Raw genomic sequence first — 23,217 nt, 5'->3', positions numbered from 1 at the left:
GGCTGGAGTTGGAACACTTCTAGCTGATTAAGATTAACTTCAGTTATGTTCTAGGCTTTAATATGATGTTGTGGTTCAGGAATGGTACTTCCCAAATAAGTGTTCCCACCAAAATACTCCATGAGATGCTTGCTCACTCCCTCCGCTCCCTACCTCTCCCCTCATGGGCAGGAGAATTGGGGAGCCCAAAAGATAAAGATCATGAGTTGCAGTAAGAACAATTTACTGGAAACAGCAATGGAATAAGAAAATGAGCAGTAATAGCAACAATATCAATAACGAAGTGTACAAAAGAGACAAAAGATTCACACAGATTCAATCACTAAGAGAACAAGGAGGCCCTGCCTGCCCTCAGCACCCAGCTGTGGCAGGCTGAGGTACAGAATAACTTCTGGGTCTGGGCCATGCCCCTCCTGGCTACTGCAGAAATTAACCCATCCTGGCCAGAACCAGGACATGAGTTAACTTTTTCCATGCAAGAGACCAGTACCTTGCTTGGTGTTAGCTTAATTTTTTAATGGATTGAACCTTTAGGTAGCACCATCTCTCTAGTTAACTCTAGGGTTTAGTGTTACTGAATCCAAGTAGAAGATAACACTGACCTGATATCTCAGGCAGAGCCCTGGCAGTGCCTGTACACAGGCTGTTTCTGAGGGATGCACACACAAGGCAATGACCTAATAATATGCTCTTTAGGAGTTACTAGAAACATCTACAAAAATGAAGTGGCTACAGCATCATCTTTCCACTTACCCATTGTGACTAATTCTCCATGCTTCAGCAAGAGTTTGTTGGTTTTTGGTTTTGCTCCACCTCTAACCTCTCCTGAGAGAGAGATGCTACTTCCCTGATTTTTAATTCCCATTCCAGAGCTATGACCACCAGAAACTAACAGAGAAGCTGAGCTCAAGCGATCGCACGTAATGCCAATATTTTACTGGAATAAACAGAATCTGTCCAGGCATCAGAATGCAGGACTGAAATGCAGCCTTTGTGAAGTTTGGAAACTTGACCAAGTCTGGATCTTCTACATCAACCTATAAAAAAAACAATCATCAGAAGAATGTCTTTACTCAAATATGATTTGATAAGATAACATTACTGGTATTAAAATTTCAGGCAACTATTTACCTGACTTGTGTTGTGAAGAATTTGGCTTTCATGGGGGTACAGGTTTTCTGAATCTTGTGGTGAATAGAGACGGATATACTTTCTTCCAAATACCTGTATATAATAGAATAAATGTTTTCCACTGGTCATTAACTGACACATTACTGCAAGCTGTGGGTCACAGCTGGCATTTAACAGTAAAGTATACCTGATTACAAGTAACCTAATTATCTTTGTTAGCAACAGACACTGCTATAATAAAAAGTTGAATCGGGCTGTTGGAATTCAAATACCTCTTCACTTGGAGCAGGTAAGAATCTGAAATAGCTTTAGGAAAGGAAATGCCTTTAACCTGATTGCTTTCACTTCAAAGTTTAAGGCAACTGATTTATACATCCTTATTTAGGCTCTACATAGCTTGAAATAAGAACTGCGAATAAGGAGGCTGAACCTTCATTGCAATTCACATCAACAGGCAGAGGCACTTGCAGTGACTGCTAAGCTTTCATATACCCCTCAAACTCTTACTTCTGTGTCATCATTAAACCAGTTCCTTTGACTGGAGTGCTGAAATGAGAATTTGTAAGGCAAGTGGCCTGGCTTCCCTGAATGCTACATGAACTTCCAAGTTTTTGGTGCCAAGATGTGGCAGCATGAATGAGTCAAAGCTGACTCCTCCACTGATACCAGTGGAACAGAAGGTTTAGGATGAAGATTCATACTGTTAGTGCCAGCGTTCCAGACCACCGCAAGAGCTAGGCATGATCATACTTGTTGGGAACTGTCCTGTTATGGGTACTCTGACTAATCTCAGCACCCCTGAGTGGCTACCCAACCATTCCTAACCAACCTGCTTTTCCTCTATCTTAACATCCCTTCCCACATTATAGAACAGGATTTCCTAAAATCTTACCAACACCAAAGCTGTCCTATTGGCTATTTAGTTTGTTGCTTCAAGGACAGCATATCAATGTATTCTACATACTGGACAAGTACCAGGTACTCCTGCCCTGTCCTACTTTTCACTAGCACTAATTGAACTACTAGAGCATTGATCTATGTAACACTGGCTGTCCATGTGTTTTTAGTATGCCTTCCACACCCCAAAGGGAATAAGGGTATTAATTAGCTCGCTAAAGAACCAAGTATTACACGGTATTTTTGGTGACGTATGGAAGTGACAAAAATGCCGGTTATTGCTCCAACAGCATGTTCTCTGAGTGCTTGAAATGTTTTTGGGACTGCCATCAGCTGTTAACAGCTCCTTCCTTCACTTGCCTCACTGGATTAAGACCTTGTATACTATAAGACTGTGGACACCAGTTAATGGGCAATAGTCTGCATCTCCAGAGACTGTTTGCTCATTAGTGGAAAAACTACGATCTCGCCACCAGCCACGATAATTTAATTTTGTTACTTTTGCCTTCCTGTACTCCACAGCCACAGTTTAAATGGCATCATAAAGCAGGGGAATTTTAATTGAAAGCTGCCAGATCACAACCTGTTCATATTACAAAGACTCTTTCACAGCGCTGGCAGATAATCTCCCACTTTTCAGGCAGAAGAAAACAAGTTCCAAGGTTAGTAAGGGAAGTATCTTTTCCCAGTCCAACAGCTCCTATAAATTTTTCTTCCACCAAGAAAGTTTCCCCTCAAGCTTTACATAGCATGAATAGTACAGTACTTCACTTTCAGAATACAGCTGTATGTGTGTCTGTGCTGAGCAGGTAGCACACAAGAGAAATGTAATCTATACAGAGCTGCACAGCAGTTGTAAAACCACCACTCTAGGAAGGCCTGAATTAAGCCTCAGTTTCAAGTGAAAATGCAGGTTCGCAAGATGCAACTGGGACAGAGAAACTAAGGCTCAACTGATAAATACCTATCAGTAGAAAGTAATGTCACAATCCTGCTGGAAAACTGTAAGCTGTTTTTCTTCTAAGAGTCTGATGGGACAGCAATCTCCTTCAGTAAACAAAACACCTCTCAGTGTTCAAAGATTCACAGTAGTCAACTGCTTGGATCCAGAAGACATCCCTGGACCTGTTAAGTGCTGACCACAAAAGGCCCCAATATTTTATTGGGTTATTCTGCCCTAAAAGTCATCATCAAAAAGCCCGCTAAGAGGATCTCAGCAGAAATGATGTCATAGTACAAGTTTTAATTCTTATCTCACTGCATGCATGAATATTTTACTGGGTAATCTGAAATGGACTAGTGTACCTAAGCCCACCTCAATATCTTGTTTTCCAGATGTGCTGGCTTTGGCTGAGGTAGGATTAATTTTCTTCCCAGTGGTTGATATAGGACAGTTTTGGATTTGTACTGAACACAGGGTTAATAATATAGAGATGTTTTTCTTATTGCTGAACCAAGTTACACAGACCTGAAGTCTTTTCTGCTTATTATACTGCCGTGTTGGCAAGGAAGTTGGGGGTGCCTGGGAGACTGGGAGGAGACACAACCAGGACAGGTGACCCAAACTGACTGACCAAAGGATATTCCAGACTATATGACATCACACTCAGTATATGAAGGAAGAAGAAGAAGAAATGGGGGATGTTTGGAGTGATGGTGTTTGTCTTCCCCAGTAATTGTTAAGCATGACGGGCTCTGCTGTCTCTGCTCTCCTGGGAATGACTGAACATCTGCCTGCCCATGGGAAGCAGTCAAGTAATTGTTTTGTTTTTGGACATGCTTTGTTTTTGCTTATTAAACCTCAATCCACAAGTTTTCTATCTTTTACTCTCCCCATTCTCTCCCTCATCCTGCTGGTTGGGGGATGAGAAGGTGGCTGCATGAGGCTTGGGGATTGGCTTGGCTCAAACCACGACACCAGAAAAAGAAAACTCCTTAGTACAACATGACAGGATCCAGATTCCTCCCAACTCTGTTACAAATTCCATGACCTTGGAAAAGCTGCTTCTTGTGATTTCTATCTATCATCTGTAAAAAAAGGGTAAGTAATGGTCTCTCTCAATGAGCAACACTTGTGGTCTACAAGATTACATTCAGTATTAAGTTGCAGTAGTGACAAATGCAATAAAATAGCAAAATAGTATCTGCATGTTCTCTGTCCTTCAATTGTTCCTCAAGTTGTCTGCTCCCCTTGTCTCTAACACATACCATAAACATTTTCTCTAATGCATGCATTAATGGCATGTGTAGAGTAATAAAGAGTACATACCTGGGCTAAAAAATTTTGCTGGGGATCCTGATGAAGAGGTGAGATTGTGCCTCCTGGACCAAACCAAGCATTAATGGTGATGTCATCTTCTTCCCCTTCCCCCAAGCAACAGTAGTCAGGGATACTAATATCTTCTTTCAGTTCTGGGATCTATTTCCATAAAGAAAGAAACATTAAAAAGGGTATGTGCTGACTTGCTAAAATAGGTAATTCATAGAATAGATAAGCAAGACTGGACGTAAAGAAAACAAATGATTGGCTGGTCTGGCAAGGGTAGGAGAAAAGTAGCTGACCTCTGAGGAATGTGCAGGAAATGTTCTTAAATTTTCTGTTGTAGTGAGCAGAATGTTGGAAGGAGAGGCGGGAGAAAAAAAGGGGTTTCCTCATTCTTCAGAGACCCTTTGCTTTTGCAGTAATCAGAGACACCCACAAGAATGTTTGCTCTTTGTGGAAAAGTAGCAGCTGATCTCTTCTATGTTTGCTTCTCTGTGAGATTCCTTCTTATGTCTCCACCAACCTAAGCTCTGGTTAACTGGAATGACATTTCAGATTCTAGTAAACATATCCAGGTTGAAGACTTCCCTGTCCAAATCTCTTCCCTGACTTATGAAATGGGCTTACCAGGTAATATCCCCCTAAGTATACGCTACATTGTACTGAAACAGCACTAGGATTGAATGTCTTCATCCCAAAAGGGTTTTGTTTCCATGTCTTGCAGCCAAATGGAACGAACCTCTCCCTCTGTTCCTTCGAATTATTGGAATAGAAACTTAAGAATTTCTGTGAATTCTCCATATGTCCTTCAATCTAGGACAGTCAACATCCTTAGAGACAACTTGTGCTACCAAAGGAACACATGACTGTAGGAAGATAAAAATATTCACTCAGTTTTACCTGATCAAAAAGCTGGTGCTGGGCAAGGTATCCTACATTGTTCTGAAACGACAGCAGAGAAAAAAACCACAGTAACATACAGGTAAGATGGTGAGTTAATTTACTTACAGGTGAATAGAATTTACTTATAGGTAACATCCATTTCCAAAGTCCTATTCAGAGTACTATAACTATTTCAAAAGTATAAGGGGTTTTCAGAAATAGCAACTTACAGCTCCATTGAAATTATGAAAATGTAGATGTGTCTCCACAATCAGTAAATCACCAAGCTTGAGTTACTGAAGGAAGCTTGGACTCCCTATGGAGTCTTGACAGCTGACGATCCACTGCATCTTTCTAGCCAGATCCTGCTGGCCACAGACCAGCTCTCCTTCATGCCCTGGAACTACTTTCATACCCTGTCCAGGGTGCACCACAGATCAGTTTGCTATGGCACATGGTCCTTCCTGCCAGAAGGCAAGAAAACAGAAATAGGGGCTTGGGATCTTCATATGTGAAAGCAAAAGGACATTCCAGACGTTAATCAACTTTGTATTTTTCTGCCTCATTTAAGTACCAAGTAAGTACCAAGACCAAAATTTAGTAAACGTGAGACCACTGCATTAATTGGTGTTTCCACCCGGTTTGAAATTAAAACTATGACAGCATGTAAATCTGGATCTGATCCTAAATCTCACTAAGCAGTTTAATGAGAAAGAGGAACAACACTGCTGGAGGATTCCTTATTAGATTCCACCAATCAGGTTTTTGCTGCATATGTATGCATGTATGTGTGTATGTATTCATCAAATTCCAGCTACTGTACACTTGATTATAGGTAAAAATCAAATCTTTTGTTGAAATAATTATTCTTAGCTTCAGGTCTTGAAAATATGTCAATTAATTCAGAGCTCTGCTTACAGCACACCCCCTCCTTTGGTATCACCTCAAGAGTAGGTTTGTTGTAAGCAGAACTGTTGTCTGTACCAGTACCACACTGCTGTGTTTGGAGATGGAACAAACGAGTGTAACAGACCTCATCCATGATATACCGGCTGATGAAGTCACTGACAGTCATGAGCTGCTGAGACCATTCCTCATCTGTGTACCGGGCACCCAACTCCACGGGGACGGTGCGGCACCCTGCGACTTGACAGAAATAGTCCACACTGAAATAAAGAAAGTTCCATTACCTTCTATACTGCTCTTACTAATTTTGAATGTAAGGCAATAAATCCAAATCAGTCTTGTTGGGTAATAAAATTCTACTGCCTTGAGTTTCTCCTATCTAAACCCAACCAACCAATAGAAAAAGGCAGAAGAATAGAATGCGAGCAACAAGGAAATCAGCAGGCAGGTTTGTGTGTACATGACACCCCAACTGTCTGCATCATTTTTTGTTTAAAAGCCTGTTTGCCTTGGTTATTTCCTTCCAAACAAAGAAGATTTAAGCTGTTACTGTCTCTTGGCATGGGATGGGAAATCTTTTTGCTGCCTGCTGCTGCATTTGATAAAATGTTGTATGTCCTACTCAGTAATATTAGATCAACTCTCTGTCACTGTCTATGCAGGTGTCAATAACAACCATTCCAATTGTAGCCAGAGGGATTAGTTCGATGCCTGAAATACATCTCTCCATGGACAGCAGTATTAATTAAACAGAGAAGTTAATCTTTTTGAGTGTCTAAAGTTAACCAGTACAGTACCTTCCCTCAAAAATTAATAAAATCCCTACAACATAACAATTGTAGCCACTTAATTTTACCTTTGGTTGTTTAACTAAAGCAGTTACTAAAACTAAGCATGAGTGGTTTTCCCCCTTTTCTAGGTAATCATGACCTTCACCTCACAAATATGTGATGCTCAGTACTGGGTATGTGGGCACCATTGTGTGCATTAACCAGGCAGCACAATGCTGTTACTCACTCCTGCACAGTGGTGTCTGAAACTCAACAGTCAAATACAACACTAAACAAGCATCAGTGCTTGGACTTATGAATGAAAAAGTCAACCATGCTTACTCATTGCTCCGAAATTCACTTTCCATCGCACTAATTATCGGCAAACTCCAAAGGGTAAAAACTACTGATGTGTGCGTGACACAGATCCAGTGGCACTTTTCAGTGTGCACTTCTCGCGAGTTCCCATTGGGCTCCTGGGACGGCTGAAGGCTGGGCAGAGGGCGGCCTTAACCCATGAAGAACCAGAGGCTGGTCAAAGGGTCGCCTTTGCCCCGAGACAGTCCAGCATCTACTGTGTGACGCCCTGAATGCTATGAAAAGCTTCCCTCATCTATGAAGCAACTTCCACAGAGCAGCAGAACACTGCTGCCAGCAAAATACACTGCCCACGGTATCCAACCTCTGTTAAGGTCTCTGCTGCTCTATCCAGCATCAAGATTTCCGATCGTGCCTTTACTTGGACAGAAAAGGAACTCACTTCTCACCTCCACTTCTTCATACACGGCCAGTGGTCCATGACACCCTCCAGGACCACGGGCCGCTGGGGAACGAGGTAGTTTTCTCTGAAGTGCTCCAGCGAAGGGCAGCGAAGGTGCGGAATCGCCTCCTCCGGCCGCGGCGCGGGGGCCGGCGGCTGCAGCCGGCCGCTCAGGAGCGGACGCTCCCCCTCAGCAGCCCCGCGCGGGGCAGCGCGAGGAAGGCCGGGGCGCGAGGGCGGCTCGCGGGCCGCAGGCGCTCCCTCGGCGCGCGGCGCCGCGCGGGGCAGGTGCGTCTGCAGCGCGCGCACCAGGCGCGCCAGGACGTTGTCCAGGACCGCGGCGCCCATGAGCAGCCCCAGGTCGCAGAGCCGCACGGCGCGCGCCAGCGGGCGGCCCGCGGCCACATCGGCCAGCGCCCCGAAGAGGCAGCCGTAGGCGTAGACCTGGCGCCAGCCCTTGCCGATCTCCCTCCACGGCCCCGCGTTCAGCTTCTCCCAGGAATAGTCGCGCAGGACGTCGCTGAGGCGCTCCAGCCCCGCTGCCGCTGCGGCCGCGGGCCGGTCCGCCGAGCCGTAAAGAAGCGCGCGGGCCCGTCGCAGTAGCGGCAGGACGCAGTCCTCCACGTCGCCGCTCAGCGCCAAGGTCAGACCCTCCTCGGCGCGGGGGAGCAGCGCTCGCACCTCGGCCCACAGCGCAGAGCTGTCGCTTGCGCCCTCCGCGCAGCCGGTCGCCGCCATGGCCGCGGCTGCGCCGTCGTCCGCAAGGCGGCGCTGTCGGGCCGGGGCCAGGGCCGGGGGCGGACGCGGGGCGGGGCCGGGGGCCGGGGGCGGGGGCGGACGCGGGCCGGGGTGGGGCGTGGCGGGGCGGACGCGGGGGCCGGGGGCGGACGCGGGGGCCGGGGGCGGACGCGGGGGCCGGGGGCCGAGCCGCCGGCCGGGCAGTCCGTGCTGTGGGCGGCGGTTCTCTCGTATTGGTGAAGCCCGGTCTCGGCCTTTTTACCTGTGCAGTTGACTAGCGAATTCCAGTCAGTTGGAATTGCGTGTCTATGATGGGCGCTGCTTTCACAGTAAGGGGGAGCACATAGACGCGGTGAAGGTCACCGTCTCTTCTCCGGCCGTTCGCCCAGGGCCGGCGTGAGGAGGTGGCTGCCTGCGCTGTGGCAGCCTCTCAGTCCCGATCGCGGGGCAGCGGAGGCAGGCGGTGGGTGCTGCGCGAAGGGGAGATGCGCTCTGCCCAGCTGGCCTTTTGTGCTGCAAGGAAACGTCTCTGCCGGCCGTCTGCGCCCAGCGTGGCTCTGAGCCCGTGTCCTCCCGCTGCCTCAGCTGCTTGCTGAGAATAGGATATGCTTTTTGCATGGGATACGCACGAAAGTCTTCTTTCTAACGCCGGGGCACAGCATCACTGAGCCCCACCTTGCTTTGATAATGTACCCTGAACGTTTTCAGGATTTAAGTATTGACTGCAAAGGCAAACCAATATTTTACTTAAAATTCAGCAACCGAGGAATATTTTAACATGGTGAACCGAGCTCTAAACCACCATAACAAGAAATGAGGAACTTTTAGCTCCTAGTTAGGGTTGAAATCTTCAGATTTGAGACAAATCCTTATTAACAGAAAAAGTTAAAATGATCATTTTCTTTACTGAGGCACTCACTCTTCTTTGTTCCATGCTCAGTACTTTCCAAAAAGGAAAAAACTTTGCTGTGAATTCTTCTGTTGCTGCTGGTGGTGGCTCTCCCCCCTGCTTCCCAGCGGTCTCCTTGAAATGATCACTTCTGCTCTCACACTTCTCACACTTCAGACTTGTACATTGCTTATGCTGGCCTGTCTATTGCCTGTCTTCTGACTGCCTTTCTCTTGGCACCTTAAATTCCTCAGGTGACAGTGTGATTTTAGCACCTTCGTTCAGTTTTTTCTCCTTAACTGCTAAATGTTAATATGTGCTGCTGTAGGAGAAAGTATTTAAGCAACAAGGAGATTCTTGTTAGACTCTGTGTTCATTATTTGCAATTTAGGGTGCTAGCAAGTGTTAGTCTTGTGTCTTTGGACTGTCCACTTTTTATAACCATTTGCATTAACATTTGCATTTAAGTTGGTTAATACAATTCTCATTAAATAATAGTTTTTGTAGTTTAAATATGAGTAACATTTTCACAAGTTTCACTTTGAAGATTAGGATTTTCTTTCTGGAATTTCAAATAACACCAAGATCTGAACAAGTAATCTCCAGCACAGCAGTGAGGCATTAAGGCCATGATGAGCTTTATCAGTTTCACTTCAGGTGATTTTAGTTTTTGAGTATTCAGGGAGGCACAATGTTCCTCTGTGAGACAGTTATTTCTAGTCGGTTTTGGTTACAATAATTTGAATCCTGATGCAGCATCAATAGTCTTGAATCACAGAATCAACTAGGTTGGAAAAGAACTTTGAGATCATTGAGTCCAACCTATGACCTAACACCACCTTGTCACCTGGACCATGGCACCGAGTGCCACTTCCAGGCTTTTCTTAAGCCTCTCCAGGGATGGTGACTCCACCACCTCCCTGGGCAGACCATTCCAATGCCCAATCACTACTTGTGTGAAGGGCTTCTTCCTAATGTCCAGCCTAAGACTCCCCTAGTGCAACTTAAGACTGTGTCCTCTTGTCCTGTCACTGTTTGCCTGGAAGAAGAGACCAACCCCCACCTGGCTACAAACTCCTTTCAGGGAGTTGTCATTGCAGTTAAAGGTGCTGTATATCTGCTGAGCTAATAAAGCTCAGGTCTTAAGGTGTGTACTGCGTCTTGTGTGTTTGGCCTTTAGTCTCAGAGAAAAATCCATTAAAAGCTCATGCTGCATCTTAACAACTTGGTTGAAATTGTCCTCATTGGGCAAAAAACCCCAGCAGATTTGCAAATGGATGCTGAATTGGGAAGTTTAGCTCTCAGAGCAGTTAATCTCACAAGAAGGCGTGTTAGTTTTGAAATGCCTGTAAACTACTGCAGATGTTTTGTGTGAGCTGGCTGACCAAGGAAGTGGACAACTTCTGTGCTAGACATTTCCATTTTAGGTCAAGAAGAGAGAATTTAATTCCTGCTGCCAAAGAACAAAGGTTACTGTCATGTGTCTAACCTGCAGAAACGGATGGGAAAAAGAGTTCCACAGACTATGCCACCATCACTGAAGCTTGTGCTGTTTTCATCAGAAGTAAATTTTTTAAAGATTGCGGAAAGCGCACTGCCTAACCTTGTAGAAAGATATCCCTTTAAAGTGCAGAAGAAAAGTTGGTACCAAGATTTCCCTTGCTGCTTCGTGAAGAGATTGCCTGGAGAGGGTGTGAAAAGTCCCTCACTGGAGATATTCCAGAATGATCTGGACACAATCCTGTGCCATGTGCTCTGGGATGACCCTGCTTGAGCAGGGAGGTTGGACCGGATGGCCTGCCTGTGGTCCTTTCCAACCTGAACCATTCTGTAATTCTGTAGAGGGAAGATTATCTTTTCCCTCATTTCCAGGGCTTTTGGAATGCTTGGGGATGTGCCTTCACCAGCCGTTGCAGCAGGTAAGTGCCTGTAAGTATTGGTAGTATCCAGGAGCAGGGATGAAGTGGGGACAGGCTGGTACTGCTGCTGCCCTGCCACCAGTGCTTAGGCTGTTTTTGCTTCCAGGAGTGGTTGACTGGTACTTTCCATGAGTAATATACACAATATACATATACATAATTTAACATTGCCCGTGTGCCTACCCACCCATGCAAAAAAAAAAAAGGTAAAAATAAGTGAAAGTGGAACCTAAGATGCCCTCTGGCACTTAAATGGGAATATAACTTTATGACTGCCATGAAAGCCATAGTTGGCTCTTATTTTCCTTTAGAGGAAATGACTGTCTCCTCTTCTGCAAGAACAAAAGTGTAAACATAAGACTTTGAAAATTTTGGATGTCTTTCCAGGTTGCTTTTTCTGTTCTTCTGAACAGCAGATGAATGATTCTGATTAAAATATGTACAGAATTAATTATTAAACATAATTTTTGTCAGATGAGCAAGGTCTTTCTGACTGAGAATAACACAACCATGTATTTTGATGGTATCTTGGAGTTGAGTGTAATTGTGCAGCGACAGTGTAATGATGGATATATCTTTATCAACCTGTTCCCTGAACTGTGTTTTTATCACTGCCATCTGCTCGGCCGAGAGTGGCAGCTGCCAGGTCTCACAAATAGTGCTGTCATGTACTTTCATGTAGAACAACATATTGTTGTAATCTCCTTGATATTACTAGATGAAGTCACTTTAAGTGAGATAAGGTGACATTTTGCATGGCACTTTGGAATGCCTCTCATTGCTTTGGGTATAGGTCACACAGTGTTCTTTCTGGAGCAAGCTATATCAGCACACCCAGTTCTACTTTCAGAATTCACTGGAAAATACTTATTTTACAAAAACATTATGTAACATCCATCTGGGACATATGTGTCAGTGCTGAGATGCAACTGTGACAGTCAGTATTGCTTACACATGTAGCCTTAGTTACCTTTGCTGGATGGAAATTATGTAAGTTAGACTATTTTTAAATTCCTTTTCCTTATATTAACTTGAATCCCCTTCATATTTTCAAATATGTTCTGACAGCTCCTTCAACATTAAACCATAAAATCTTTACAACTGTCATGAATGAGTGTTTTAAGGTTGCTTAAACAATCACCAGCAAAGGTATCAGCAAAACCATGTTTTATGTCAAAGTGGAAGCATGAAAAAGTTTGTTGGCAAAGTTAACTCCACTACTTGGTTTAAGGACTAGAAAAAGCAAACTAAAGTCTAAAATCAATCAATCTAAAACCAGAATCAACTCCAAAATTATCTGTGTGAAGGCTGGGTGCTAGAGGGGGAAAAAGGGTAAGGGTAGAAAATTATAAGGATAAAAAAGTATAAGGAAGACTCTCCTGCTGAGTCACAAGGTTCAGAGTGGACCTCTCTCCTAAACTGAGCTGGGGCTTGACCAACAGTTCAGACCCAAAGGTTTAAGCTCTTAAATTTAACAAGACTTAACTGATAGCTCAAGTTAAACATTTTAATGAAAGATTCATAGAGAATTTACTGTAGTGCAACAGTAACTACCAGGCCAAATTTACTTACAAATCTAAACTTCTTAATAATTTAAGATAGCAACATTTATAGTACCTTTCATATAGCATATTCACATTTGCACACACAGAGACCTGAACACTATGTACAAGGTATCTACCTGTGAAAAATTCCCCTTGAATTCAGTGAAGGACTCACATTGGATGCCTTTGTGTCTTCTCAACAGACAAAGGATTGAGCCTCAAGGAGTGGGGGCATCAGCCCAGGATCTATCTTGTCATTCAGCAGTGGTATAGCAAATGAGAATTCGCTGGCTCTGAGTGGCCCCACTCAAAAGGAGGTTGCTGTTTGCATCCTCCTGTGGTCCAGGGGAGTTCAAAGGGTCTCACTCAGGACCACTGTTTGTAGGGTCGCAAGAGAATGGGCTTCCAGTCACAGTAATTTTTCATCCTGGGTGCAATTTGCGTTGGTAACTTTCTTTGTAATTTCGATAACAGAAGTGTTGTTCCACTTGCATTGTTATCCAGGAAAGAAAAATAAGTTTTCAAGGCTGTTCATTAAAAACAGGAGCTCATTAGACAGCACCACTTCCTGGAACAGACAGACACTGTTTCTGATAAGCTCAAGAGGAGCTCGACGCAGGTGCTGTTTGTCAAGGCCGAAGCCAAGTCAGCGTTTCTTGGATCATAGTGCGGCCCGAGAAGAAATGGAGCGGATGCACTGCCACAAGAGCAAACCTTTAAAACAATCTTTATAGCTGCAGGTGCAAAGAAAACTAATTTGGGATATTTCTTATTGCTAATGAGCACTAATGAGAAACAGCCTTTCTCATAAGGCAAAAAACCCTGTTGTGATGGAGAAGGTAGAATATGTATTCCTGATTCTTCTATCATTTTCTTATTCAAGTGCCATAAGATGTCAACTGCTGAACAGCTGATTGGCAGCCTGAAGGTCTGAGACACAGAGACAGCTGGCTTGTAGCCAGCCTGTTTGGAGCAGTGCTGCAGGTAGAAAGCCTTCCTTCCTGACAGGAGTGTGGAAGGAAGTGACGGCATGGGCCCTTCATGTTTTTGTTTTATCCGAATGGATGTGTAGCTTTGGCACTTCATTGCTAGCGAGGCAGAGGCCACTGCAATTGTGAACATTGTTCTCCCAATGGCAAACAGAGGACCAGGCCAGAGAAAAGTCTCTTGGCATTTAGCTGATGTTGTACAGTCTAGAAATGTAAGGCTTACCTGTCATTCCAGTAGTGCGTTTCAAGGGCTGATGCAGGCCCCTGGCATTGTACTGGTCTTGAGCGCACATGAGATCCCCTTTTTATGGGGATAAAAAGCTAAGGGCTGGGACATGTCAATTTCATTAGCTGCACTTTATATACATTTATGTACCTTAAGAGGAAAAATATATATACTTATATATAAACATTTTTGCTTTCCTCCCAAGATTTAAAAATCTCATTTGAAACTTGTGTTTGATTCATCCGCTGGACTAGGGCTATAAAAGCTGCATGAATTTGTTTTCTGCTCTAAGTATACACATTTATTTTTGTTCCTACATCACATTCTTATTAACGAGCCCACCACAATTGTTGGTTGTATTGCCTTTTGTTTCTGTGGATGTTTTTGAAAGATATTTTAAAGTCTTTGTTTGAGTTTGCGTGTGCTTCAAAAATTAAATTTAGTCAGTGATTTTATTACCCTTTTTATTTAATTTATCTTAACTGTTGCTTTCAAGCTGTGAACCAGCTGTTGACTTTGAAAAAACATTGTTCAATTTGAAAGGAGCATTTTAAAGCTTAATGTAATGGCTGTAAGTAATCACTACAGCAATTATATTCTCTGGTGTTGTGCGTCACTATAGCAATATTGGAGCCTGTAAGAAAATGCAGGAAAGAAACCCATCAGGTTCATATGTCTCATTGTTGTCTGCAATGCCCAGCATCTCTCTGTTCTGTGTAGCTTGGTGTCCCTGCCTGAATTTTGTCAGAAAATTAGAAGTTGCACTCTCTTGTGGCTCCATGTTTGCCCAGCAGCAATCAGAGGCTCTTGGCTGTGCTCTCCCTGGACTAGAGATGGGTTTTGCTTTTCCCCATGTGGGTGGATGGTAGATATGCTGCTCTGCTGCCTTCCCCTGACTCATACCAAGATACTGTGTGGAATTTTGGGGATGATTTTTCTTGAGCAGCTATGTACCCACCTAGTCTGATGCCTGTGATAGCAAAGTTCCTCACAAAGTGTACAGAGAGTCTGGCCAGGATGGGAGATCTTGGTGTCTTGTAAGGTCAGGCCATCCTCCCATTGTGCTCTGGAAAGCATGGTAAGGAGAATTAATAGAAATGGGCATATTTTCATACATGTTCTGAGAAGGAACATCCTCCATTTATTTGTGAGTAATTCTCCAGTTCATACAGGCTGGAGCTTTTGGGGAAGGGAATTTTCTGGATCACTGCAGTGAGGATAAGGGAAGAAGCATGCACTCTGCATCCCTTCCTGTTGTAATAGTCCATGAAAATGCTGTGCAGCTTCCTCTGCCCTGGATTCTCTCCATCATGATTTTTAAAGGAATGTAATGCACATCACTGTGGAAATAGATTTTATTTCCCAACAAGTGACCCAGCCATGCTTTACACACAGCTTGTGTTTGAGAATTGCGGACAACACTACTACTCCAAAAAGGCAGTGCAGGACTTTGGCTGTCTCTGCTGTTCACAGAATCCCAGAATGGGTGGGCTTGGAAGGAGCCTCTGCACATCATCTAGTCCAACCCACTGCTAAACCAGGTCCACCTAGAGCAGGTATTTTTCCAATGTGTGTTGCAGAGCAGTTCAAGTCACCTGCCAAGCTACCATCAGTTCCTGTTGACAGCTCTGTAAAGTAACAGTGCAGGTGGGAAAAACCCAGTAGCAAGCTTAGATTCAGCAATATACTAAACCTTCTCGAAATCTAATTTGTAACAACATCCTTCAGAATACATATCTAATGGCAGCAAGATCTGAGCTGATACAGTATCAGATACAGTGACAATAACTGGAAGGGCAAGTGTGCAGGGAGAAGGGGGCATTGTGAGCTTGGGATGAACGGGAGACCAGGCTTACTACTGAGGCATAATTACAGATGTTTGCTTTCCAAGGCTTTTAAGAAAGAATAGAATATGCACCTGGAAGTGGGTTTTGTGCTGGCAGTTGTAGTAGATGGTATTTGTGGCGTTAGGACTGGGGTGGTCCTCTGCTAAGAGGTAGCTGTGCCTTGGCATGGGAATGCCCAGCTGGAACATACGTTGCTGTAAAATGAAAAAATGAGATTCTTACAAGAAAGAAGGAACAACTGTCTGTGTGTGCAGTGTACATTTGTGGGACATCCCCAGCAAAAGGAGTTTCAGTGTAGTTTCCCATTTCTCCACCTGTGTGTAGCACAGAACAAAGCAAAAGCTACAGATCCAAGTGTGCTTCAGAGATCTGGCATGTTCCTTCTGGACACACGTGGCAGAAGCTAAGCTGGTGATCACAGAGGTCACAAAGGGACAGAGACAGAATCCTCATTGTGATAGAGCCAATATGACATGTAAATTGCACTATATCTTGTATGTGTACTTGTTTGTGTAAATTAGACACTTAAAGAAAGTAACTGCTGGGATGGAGACAGATGTGGAACAGTGTGTTCTGGAAAGTTAAAAGCTTAGCCAGTGTACCAAGGTATTTCTTAATGTAGCAGAATGAAATTCCTTTGGGTGCAAGCAAATGAGACACATTAAGTGTAATGTCCTGTGAAATCACTAAGAACCACTTTCAACAGATGGAAAAAGCAACTTTAATACAAAACCAAAAATTGATAGACTCTGCCTTTGATAATCCAAGTACCAGCCTACACTTTACAGTATCCATTACTGGCTGTGAAATGTATTTTGGTTGTTAAATGCACTTGCTAGTTTGTCACTATATAGAATTTAAAATTATGAATCCTGTGTTCTGCTGTTTTCTTCACTATGAGAAACTAAACAAACTCTGTGACAAATGGCTCCCAAGTCACACATGCTGTTTCACTCTCCTGTCTGCTGCACCAGTGTGGCTGTTCTCAGCATGGAACTGAACACCTGGGCTTGAAGCTGGTGGTAGGAGTCCCTGTGGTAGGGATGTCCGGAGGCATGAAGGGGCACGTATGAAGGGCCCATTGCCAATGGCAGAACTTTAGGCTGGCACCCTGGGGCCGGGGAGCTTTCCTGCACCCTCAGAGGGGCAGCATCATCACGTAAGTGGGATGTGAGTGCTTACCTTTCCTCACCACCTCTGACCATCTTGCTATGTCCAAAGAGGAGTGGGGCACCTCTCCCAGCTGTTCTGTGCTGTGCGTGACTGACCTGATGTGATCTGGTGTAGAGAACTAGGAAGTGATGAGCAGAAGGGAGAATAATCCTAATTTTGTGTAGACAGTCAAAAATACAGAGGCGATTGTTAAGTAATGAATGAGACCTGGGATAATAATAAATACTTACATGGAAAAGCTGGCATAGCACTGAGTCATAGGAGTAAATAACATGTTAGGAGTTCTTAGAGAAGCAACAAAACACATAACAGGATTATGTCCTTACCTAAATTCCCAGTGTTGTGCACCTTGAAACTCTGTGCAGTGTTGTTCCCTCATTTCAGAAAACAAAGAATTGAACTAGAAAATGTTAGCCAAGACAGAAAAAGATAATAAAAGGTCTGTAATGGCTTCTTTATGAGGAGAGCTCTGCCTTGGAAAAGAGACAATTAAATGGAATATATGTGTATAAAATCATGTGGAATAGGAAGGATGAGGAAGGAATGATTGTTCGCTGTCTATGTTGATGGAGGACCTGGAGGTTGAGGGAAGGACATGAAAATACATGAGTCATACTCAAAGGAAAAAGTCAAAAGGGAGGTGATCCTTCACACTGTGCATACTGGAACCGTGGAACTCCTTGCATCAGGATGTTGTAGGTGCTAAAAGTTTCAAAAAATTAAAGCAAAAATTGTGGAATTGAAATCCATCTGTGAGTATTAAACACCAAAGCCCCACCACATTCTGTCTTAGGAGTTTTTCAAACTGGATGTGCATTACTAGAGATTGGGAGCATGCTGCTGTGTGCTTTTCTATTTCTTACCTTCTTTGCTGGACGTTCTTCTTCTGCCTGTTTCCCGAAGTGGGATATTGAGCGGATGGACTTTAGATTTGAGGCCATGTAGCTACTCTGACATGTCTGTTATCCTCAACTTGAGACATTCCAGGGAAGAAACTATGTATGATGCAGATATACACTAAGGGCCAGTTTTTTTTACTGTTGCTTTATTTACTTCTAGAATTTTCCTCTGGCTCATCAGAGATAACTGCAGCCCTAGGCTGTGGTATGTTTAATTCTTGCAGTGAAAGTTGTATTGCCAGCAATGGGAAGTCAGTTTTAAAATTGGGAGACAAGTGCTGTGTTGCACAGATGTCACAAATGGGCAGGCAAGTCCCTGATCCAGTGATGTTTTGGTGAATAACTGGGGTGAAGGAAGAAAGGGAAAGAAGAGGTTCAGGCAGCATCTAGGATCCATTCAGAGTTCTCTCTGAGACGGTCAGTTGAGGCCCTGGGAATGTTTATGGACAGTCCTGTGCAGTGGATGTGATCAAAGGCCATGCACTTAAATGCCTGGAAGGGGCTGGCAGCCTGCTAGCATGGAAAAACCCAGATGATCAGGAGGTTGTGGATAGATGGAAATTTGTATTGGGTCAAGCAGACACTCACCCGTCTCCACCATTCCCACTGCTTTGCACACTTGGTTGTGCACTGTGTAGTGCAAGAGTCCCGTGGGTGAGTTCAGGTGAGTTCAATGCTTCTCATTGCATGGCTGTGTTACTGTCAGGATGGAGCCAGCTCCCCAGCTTTTCCTCTGCAGGAAGCCTTCCACTTACATGCAACAGAAATAACTCCTGTGAATTTAATTAATCATAGTTTACATGGTAATAGCCCTTTTTTATGGGTAAATAATGTATATCCCCTGCTGAAGTGGGGTTTCTGCTGGTTCCAACATTTGATTATTACCTAATTTTCTTCCCATAAAATGATCAGAGTGAGACCAGAGGAAACTAACGGTAGTGGGAATAATTAGCAGCTGCCTTGTGTTTGGGGCATGGGCTTACCTCCTTAATGTTCATTTAGAAGCCCATACAGTTAAGGAGAAGGCAGGTTTCTTTGGTGCCGCCAAGCAAGTGCCACAGAATTTTTGGTTGGCCCCATGATGCTGTGCAGAGGGGCCTGGCTAGGTCTTACACACAAGGAGCTTTATTGCAGAGAAGTTCTGTGCAAACAGGGCTGCTCAGCCCCTGGTACCTGCCTCTCAGTTGCAAGGTTTCTGCAGAAATAACTCCGAAAATAAATAACAGGCAAATTGGATATCAGAAAAGAGCTTTAAATAACCTCTGAATTCCTAGGGAACTACATCTTAGATCTCGTTAGGGACAAGTGGCTTCAACATAAGTAATGATCCTCTGAAATGAAAAATAAAGAAACATTGTTCATCAGCCTCTGTGGACTGGAATGAGAACAGACTTTGGTGATAAATGCAAAATGCAAAGATGTCCCTGTGTGGTAGATGAGAGCAAAAGAATGAAACATCATAGGACTATAAACATAATCTTTGACATGTGCCACAGCTTGCCTCCAGATAGCAGCTTTGGGTATGATTGCTCTAGCTTTTCCCTCTCATGGCATCAGAAGAAGCTAAAAGCCTTTACTGTGACACCACTCCTGGCAGCCCTTTGTAGCACATGCCAGACCATGACCTTCCCAGATGGAGTTGCATCTTACAAACACAGCCTTGTGCTGAATTCTAGCTCTTCAATGAAACATAACTAGCTGGAATTCTCTCAACGGCTTCTGTTTTCCCCCATACTGATGTAATGGTAAAATCCTCCTTGTTCCCACTTCAGGTGATTCACTGATGTTTTTATTTTGATTGCTATCTCCCTGTTGTTTGATACTCGCCCCTTTTCCCCTTCAGGAGTTTATGACTGGACAAGCCCTTTTTGGTTCTGGAAAGTATTCCTGTCAGTGGGTGGACCAATTGCTTTGTCTCTGGATGTTTTGCTTTCTGAGCTATAAAGTTCTCTGTTGCAATAGGACGGTGCCAGTGTTTTGAGTCTGTGACTGTGATCGAGCAGCGGAGCTCACTGTTGTGGGTGTGATGTGGGTGTGCTATGGAGGAGTCCCCGTTTTTGTGCTGTCCACTGCATAAGGAAGTGAAGCAGGGAGTATGGGTTATGCTACCTTTAATCTCCATCCAGCTGTTTGCTCCACCCGGTGTATGCAGTGGGTGTTGCTGCTGCCACTAATGCAGCACCTGCTCTTTTGTCTCCCTTTGCATTTCCTGAGTGCATGTTTGTCCTGAAGAAAGGCTTATTCTCTCTCCTTGAGCTTCAGCTGAAGACGAGCATGTTTAATGCTGTAGAAAAGGCCCTTCCTTTTGAGAAGCTCTTTAGCTTTATTAAAATGAAAATCTTGGTATGCCTGTTTATGCAAAGCAGCCCATCATTCCCTGTGCAGGCTGTGCTTGGCTCCTGAGGAGGGCAGCATGGGTTAGCTGATGCTCCTTGCCTGGAGTTCTGCTTTACATTCCAGCCATGTATAAGGCAGAGGTAGTGAAACGTAAAACAGCATTGAAGGAATTGGTAGTAAAACTCTTGGCTTTGTGATGAGATGCCTGGGCTGAGCAGAATGATCCCCGCTCCTGTTCTTACAGGAGAATTTGCCTCTTGGTAGTGGTTGTGCTGCCTGCTGCGGACGGACACCAGTGTCTGGTACTGGGGGACCTGCCCACAGGCTGGTCCCACACCGCTGCCAGGGGAGAGAGCAGACACAGAAAAACGGGTGCATGAAATCCCAGTGCCTCCCTCCCTTTGAGGGACTGACCCTGCATGTTGGATGGAGTCCAGCGTGACTCCAGCCTTGTGGACAGGTTGTTACTACCTGTTGAACACCGATGCTGAACTCAGCCTCAGCTCTGTGTATCCAGATGATAAACAACTCTGGCACTTTGCTGCAAGAATTTGGGACTGCTCCTTATTGCTGAAGTTGTCCACTCTTCTAAATAGTTACTTGGCCAAAAAGATCCCAGACAGGAAGGGAGAGAAGGCTGAATAGACAAAAAGGGTGCTGATGTCTCATTCTTTTCCTGCGTGGGGACAGCTGTTGTGAACCTAGCTGTGACATATTTTTGGGTCTCTCTGGGAAAAAAGGAGAAGTCTGTCTGGAGGCATGATGCAGGGACAGTTTTACAAGCACCACTCAATGTAATAAAGGTCTGACTGCATTTCTATCACATGCTCTATCTTTCTGCTCTGTAGGTATCAGCTGCTGTTTTCTGCTCTGGTATTCAGAAGAAATATATCCAGTGGGATATAAACTTATGTTGCTATAGACAGTTTCATACAGTGTGTATGTATATGGTCTTTGGCTACAGCAAGCTGTGGTCGAACAGAGCTAGTAGTCACTGCATGTGTGACAATGATTGAGCAGCAAAATGAGAAACCTCAGATAGTAAGAAAAGGTAGTTGCAATTTTCCATGCATGCCATTCCATTCTTCATTTTCTCTGTGACTTTGCTGGGCACTGGCTGTAGTTTTTGCTGTCTAGGATGCACAGTCTCCACTTCTCCATGGATTTTCTACCATCTCTGTAGTCTAGCTGGAGATAAGGAGTTATGGTAAATTTGTGCAGAGCCTGTTCTGCCATTGTATTGTCAAATTGTTCAGAAGTTTCTATTTCTCTGGAACATAAATCAAAGGCAGGTAAGCTACCTAGTAACTTGTTGAGGATAACAAAATAATGCGTCATTTGAAGCTCTCATGGTAGATTTTGAGCTCATTCGTTGATTTGTTGACAGTCGCAAGGGCAGCAACAGCTGAGATTTTTTTTCCCCTCCTCTTTCTTTTTGAGGGATACCTGGATCCTTTCTAGAGACCCATTTTAGACTTCAGAAGCTATGTGGGTACCTACATCCCATCTGTAGACTTGTGAGTTAAAGACACAACCTTCTACCTTTGATGCCCACCTTGGGGAAGGTAACACAATATCACCATTATTCTCAGTTTTATATTCACTTTTAAAATTAAGTCAAATGTTTAGTAATAATAATTATTTCCAATGTAAGCCTGAAAAAGTGAAAATAAATTCAGAGCATTTTCAACACTGAATTTTAATTATGGGTTCCTGTAATTCTTCCCTCTTAGTGAGGCTTGTTCTTGCTGTGTTCTTTGCAAAGTGAGTCTTGGGCAGCTGCTAAGTGGCAAAATGCCACACATACTGAGCAAGCCTTGTTCATCCTGCTTCCTGCAGAGGTTAAGTTTGAATAGGGAGTTAAAGAGCCAAGGCTGACACTGGAAAGGTCAAGCACGCACAGCTCGGGTTAATGTGTTACCAGTGTTATGCCAGAGAATGGGATTGCACAGCGCTGTATTGGGTTTGCGTGGCCAGGTTTTGGTAGCAGGAGATGGTAACAGGGACTTCTGTGAGAAGCTACCAGAAGTTTCTCACAAGTCCAACAGAGTCAATGCCAGCTGGCTGTGGCCACTGGCCAAATCTGAGCCCAGCAGTGATTGCACTAAGGCTTCTGGGATAACATATTTAAGAAATTAAAAAATGTATTTCTCAGAGCTAGTTGCAGGCAGAGAAGAGAGGAGTGAGAATATATGAGAGGAACATCTCTGCAAATGCCCATGTCATTGCAGGAGTGCAGGGGGACGTGCTCCAGGTGGCAGAGCAGACATTTCCTTGCAGCCTGGTGGTGAAGCAGCTGTGCCCTGCAGCCTGTGGAGGTCAGTGCGGGAGCAGAAGTCCACCTGCAGCCCCTGGAGGAGACCACGCCAGAGCAGGTGGATGCCCAGAGGAGGCTGTGGCAGCATGGGGAGCCTGTGCTGGAGCGGGGTCCTGTGGAGAGAGGAGTCAATGCTGGAACAGGTTTGCTGGCAGGACTTGTGACCCTGTGAGGGACCCAGGCTGCAACAGGCTGTGCCTGCAGGGCTGACCCCTTGGAAAGGGACCCGCGCTGGAGCAGTTAATGAAGAGCTGCAGCCCAAGGACTCACACTGGAGAAGTCTGTGGAGGACTGTCTCCCTGTGAGGGACTGCCCATTGGATCAGAGGAAGGAAGAGGAAGGCAGAAACCATGTGGGATGAACTTAGAGTAACCCACATTCCCTGTATCCCTGCACTGCCGAGGGGAGCACGTGGAGAATTGGGAATTAAGTTAAGCCCATGAAGGAGGGAATGCTAGAGCAATGGTATTTTTAGGATTTTTTTTTGCTTCCCATTATTCTCCTCTGATTTTGATTCGCAATAAATTCAGTTAATTTCTTCAAGCTGAGTCTTTTTTGCCTGTGACATTAATGGGGGAATGACCTCTTCTTGCCCATATATAAATTCATGAACCTTTTGTTATAATTTCTGTCCCCTGTCTACTTGTGGAGGGGAGTGATCAAGCAGCTTTGGGCCTTGGGCCAGGTGGGCGCTTGGCCTCCAGCTGGGGTCAAACCACCACTACCAAAT

At 44.5% G+C, this 23,217-nt stretch overlaps 1 protein-coding gene across 1 annotated transcript; it reads right to left on the bottom strand.

Annotated features, from left to right (window-relative positions):
• Positions 1–206: 206 nt before the first annotated feature.
• Positions 207–8,347, bottom strand: KDM8 (lysine demethylase 8). The gene is made up of 6 exons (XM_040079455.1): positions 7,617–8,347; positions 6,207–6,339; positions 5,192–5,233; positions 4,298–4,447; positions 1,132–1,224; positions 207–1,037 (listed from the first exon to the last, which is right to left on the bottom strand). The coding sequence occupies exons 1-6, from the start codon at positions 8,345–8,347 to the stop codon at positions 873–875; spliced, it is 1,314 nt and encodes a 437-aa protein (XP_039935389.1). The 3' UTR covers positions 207–872.
• Positions 8,348–23,217: the final 14,870 nt, after the last annotated feature.

The sequence above is a fragment of the Hirundo rustica genome, chromosome 15, assembly GCF_015227805.2.
Source record: "Hirundo rustica isolate bHirRus1 chromosome 15, bHirRus1.pri.v3, whole genome shotgun sequence".
Classification (NCBI taxonomy): Eukaryota; Metazoa; Chordata; class Aves; order Passeriformes; family Hirundinidae; genus Hirundo; species Hirundo rustica.
The sequence above is the reverse complement of the archived record's forward strand: the minus strand, read 5'-3'. Positions and strand labels throughout refer to the sequence as shown.

What these genes read in the sequence shown, in the direction of transcription:
- KDM8 (XM_040079455.1), bottom strand. Translation starts at nt 8,347, where the DNA reads ATGGCGGCGACCGGCTGCGCGGAGGGCGCAAGCGACAGCTCTGCGCTG. An exon ending in GCCGGTATATCATGGATGAG is followed by an intron (nt 5,234 to 6,206) that starts GTCTGTTACACT and finishes CTGTCGTTTCAG; the next exon opens with AACAATGTAGGATACCTTGC. An exon ending in AGCAAAATTTTTTAGCCCAG is followed by an intron (nt 1,225 to 4,297) that starts GTATGTACTCTT and finishes TATTATATACAG; the next exon opens with GTATTTGGAAGAAAGTATAT.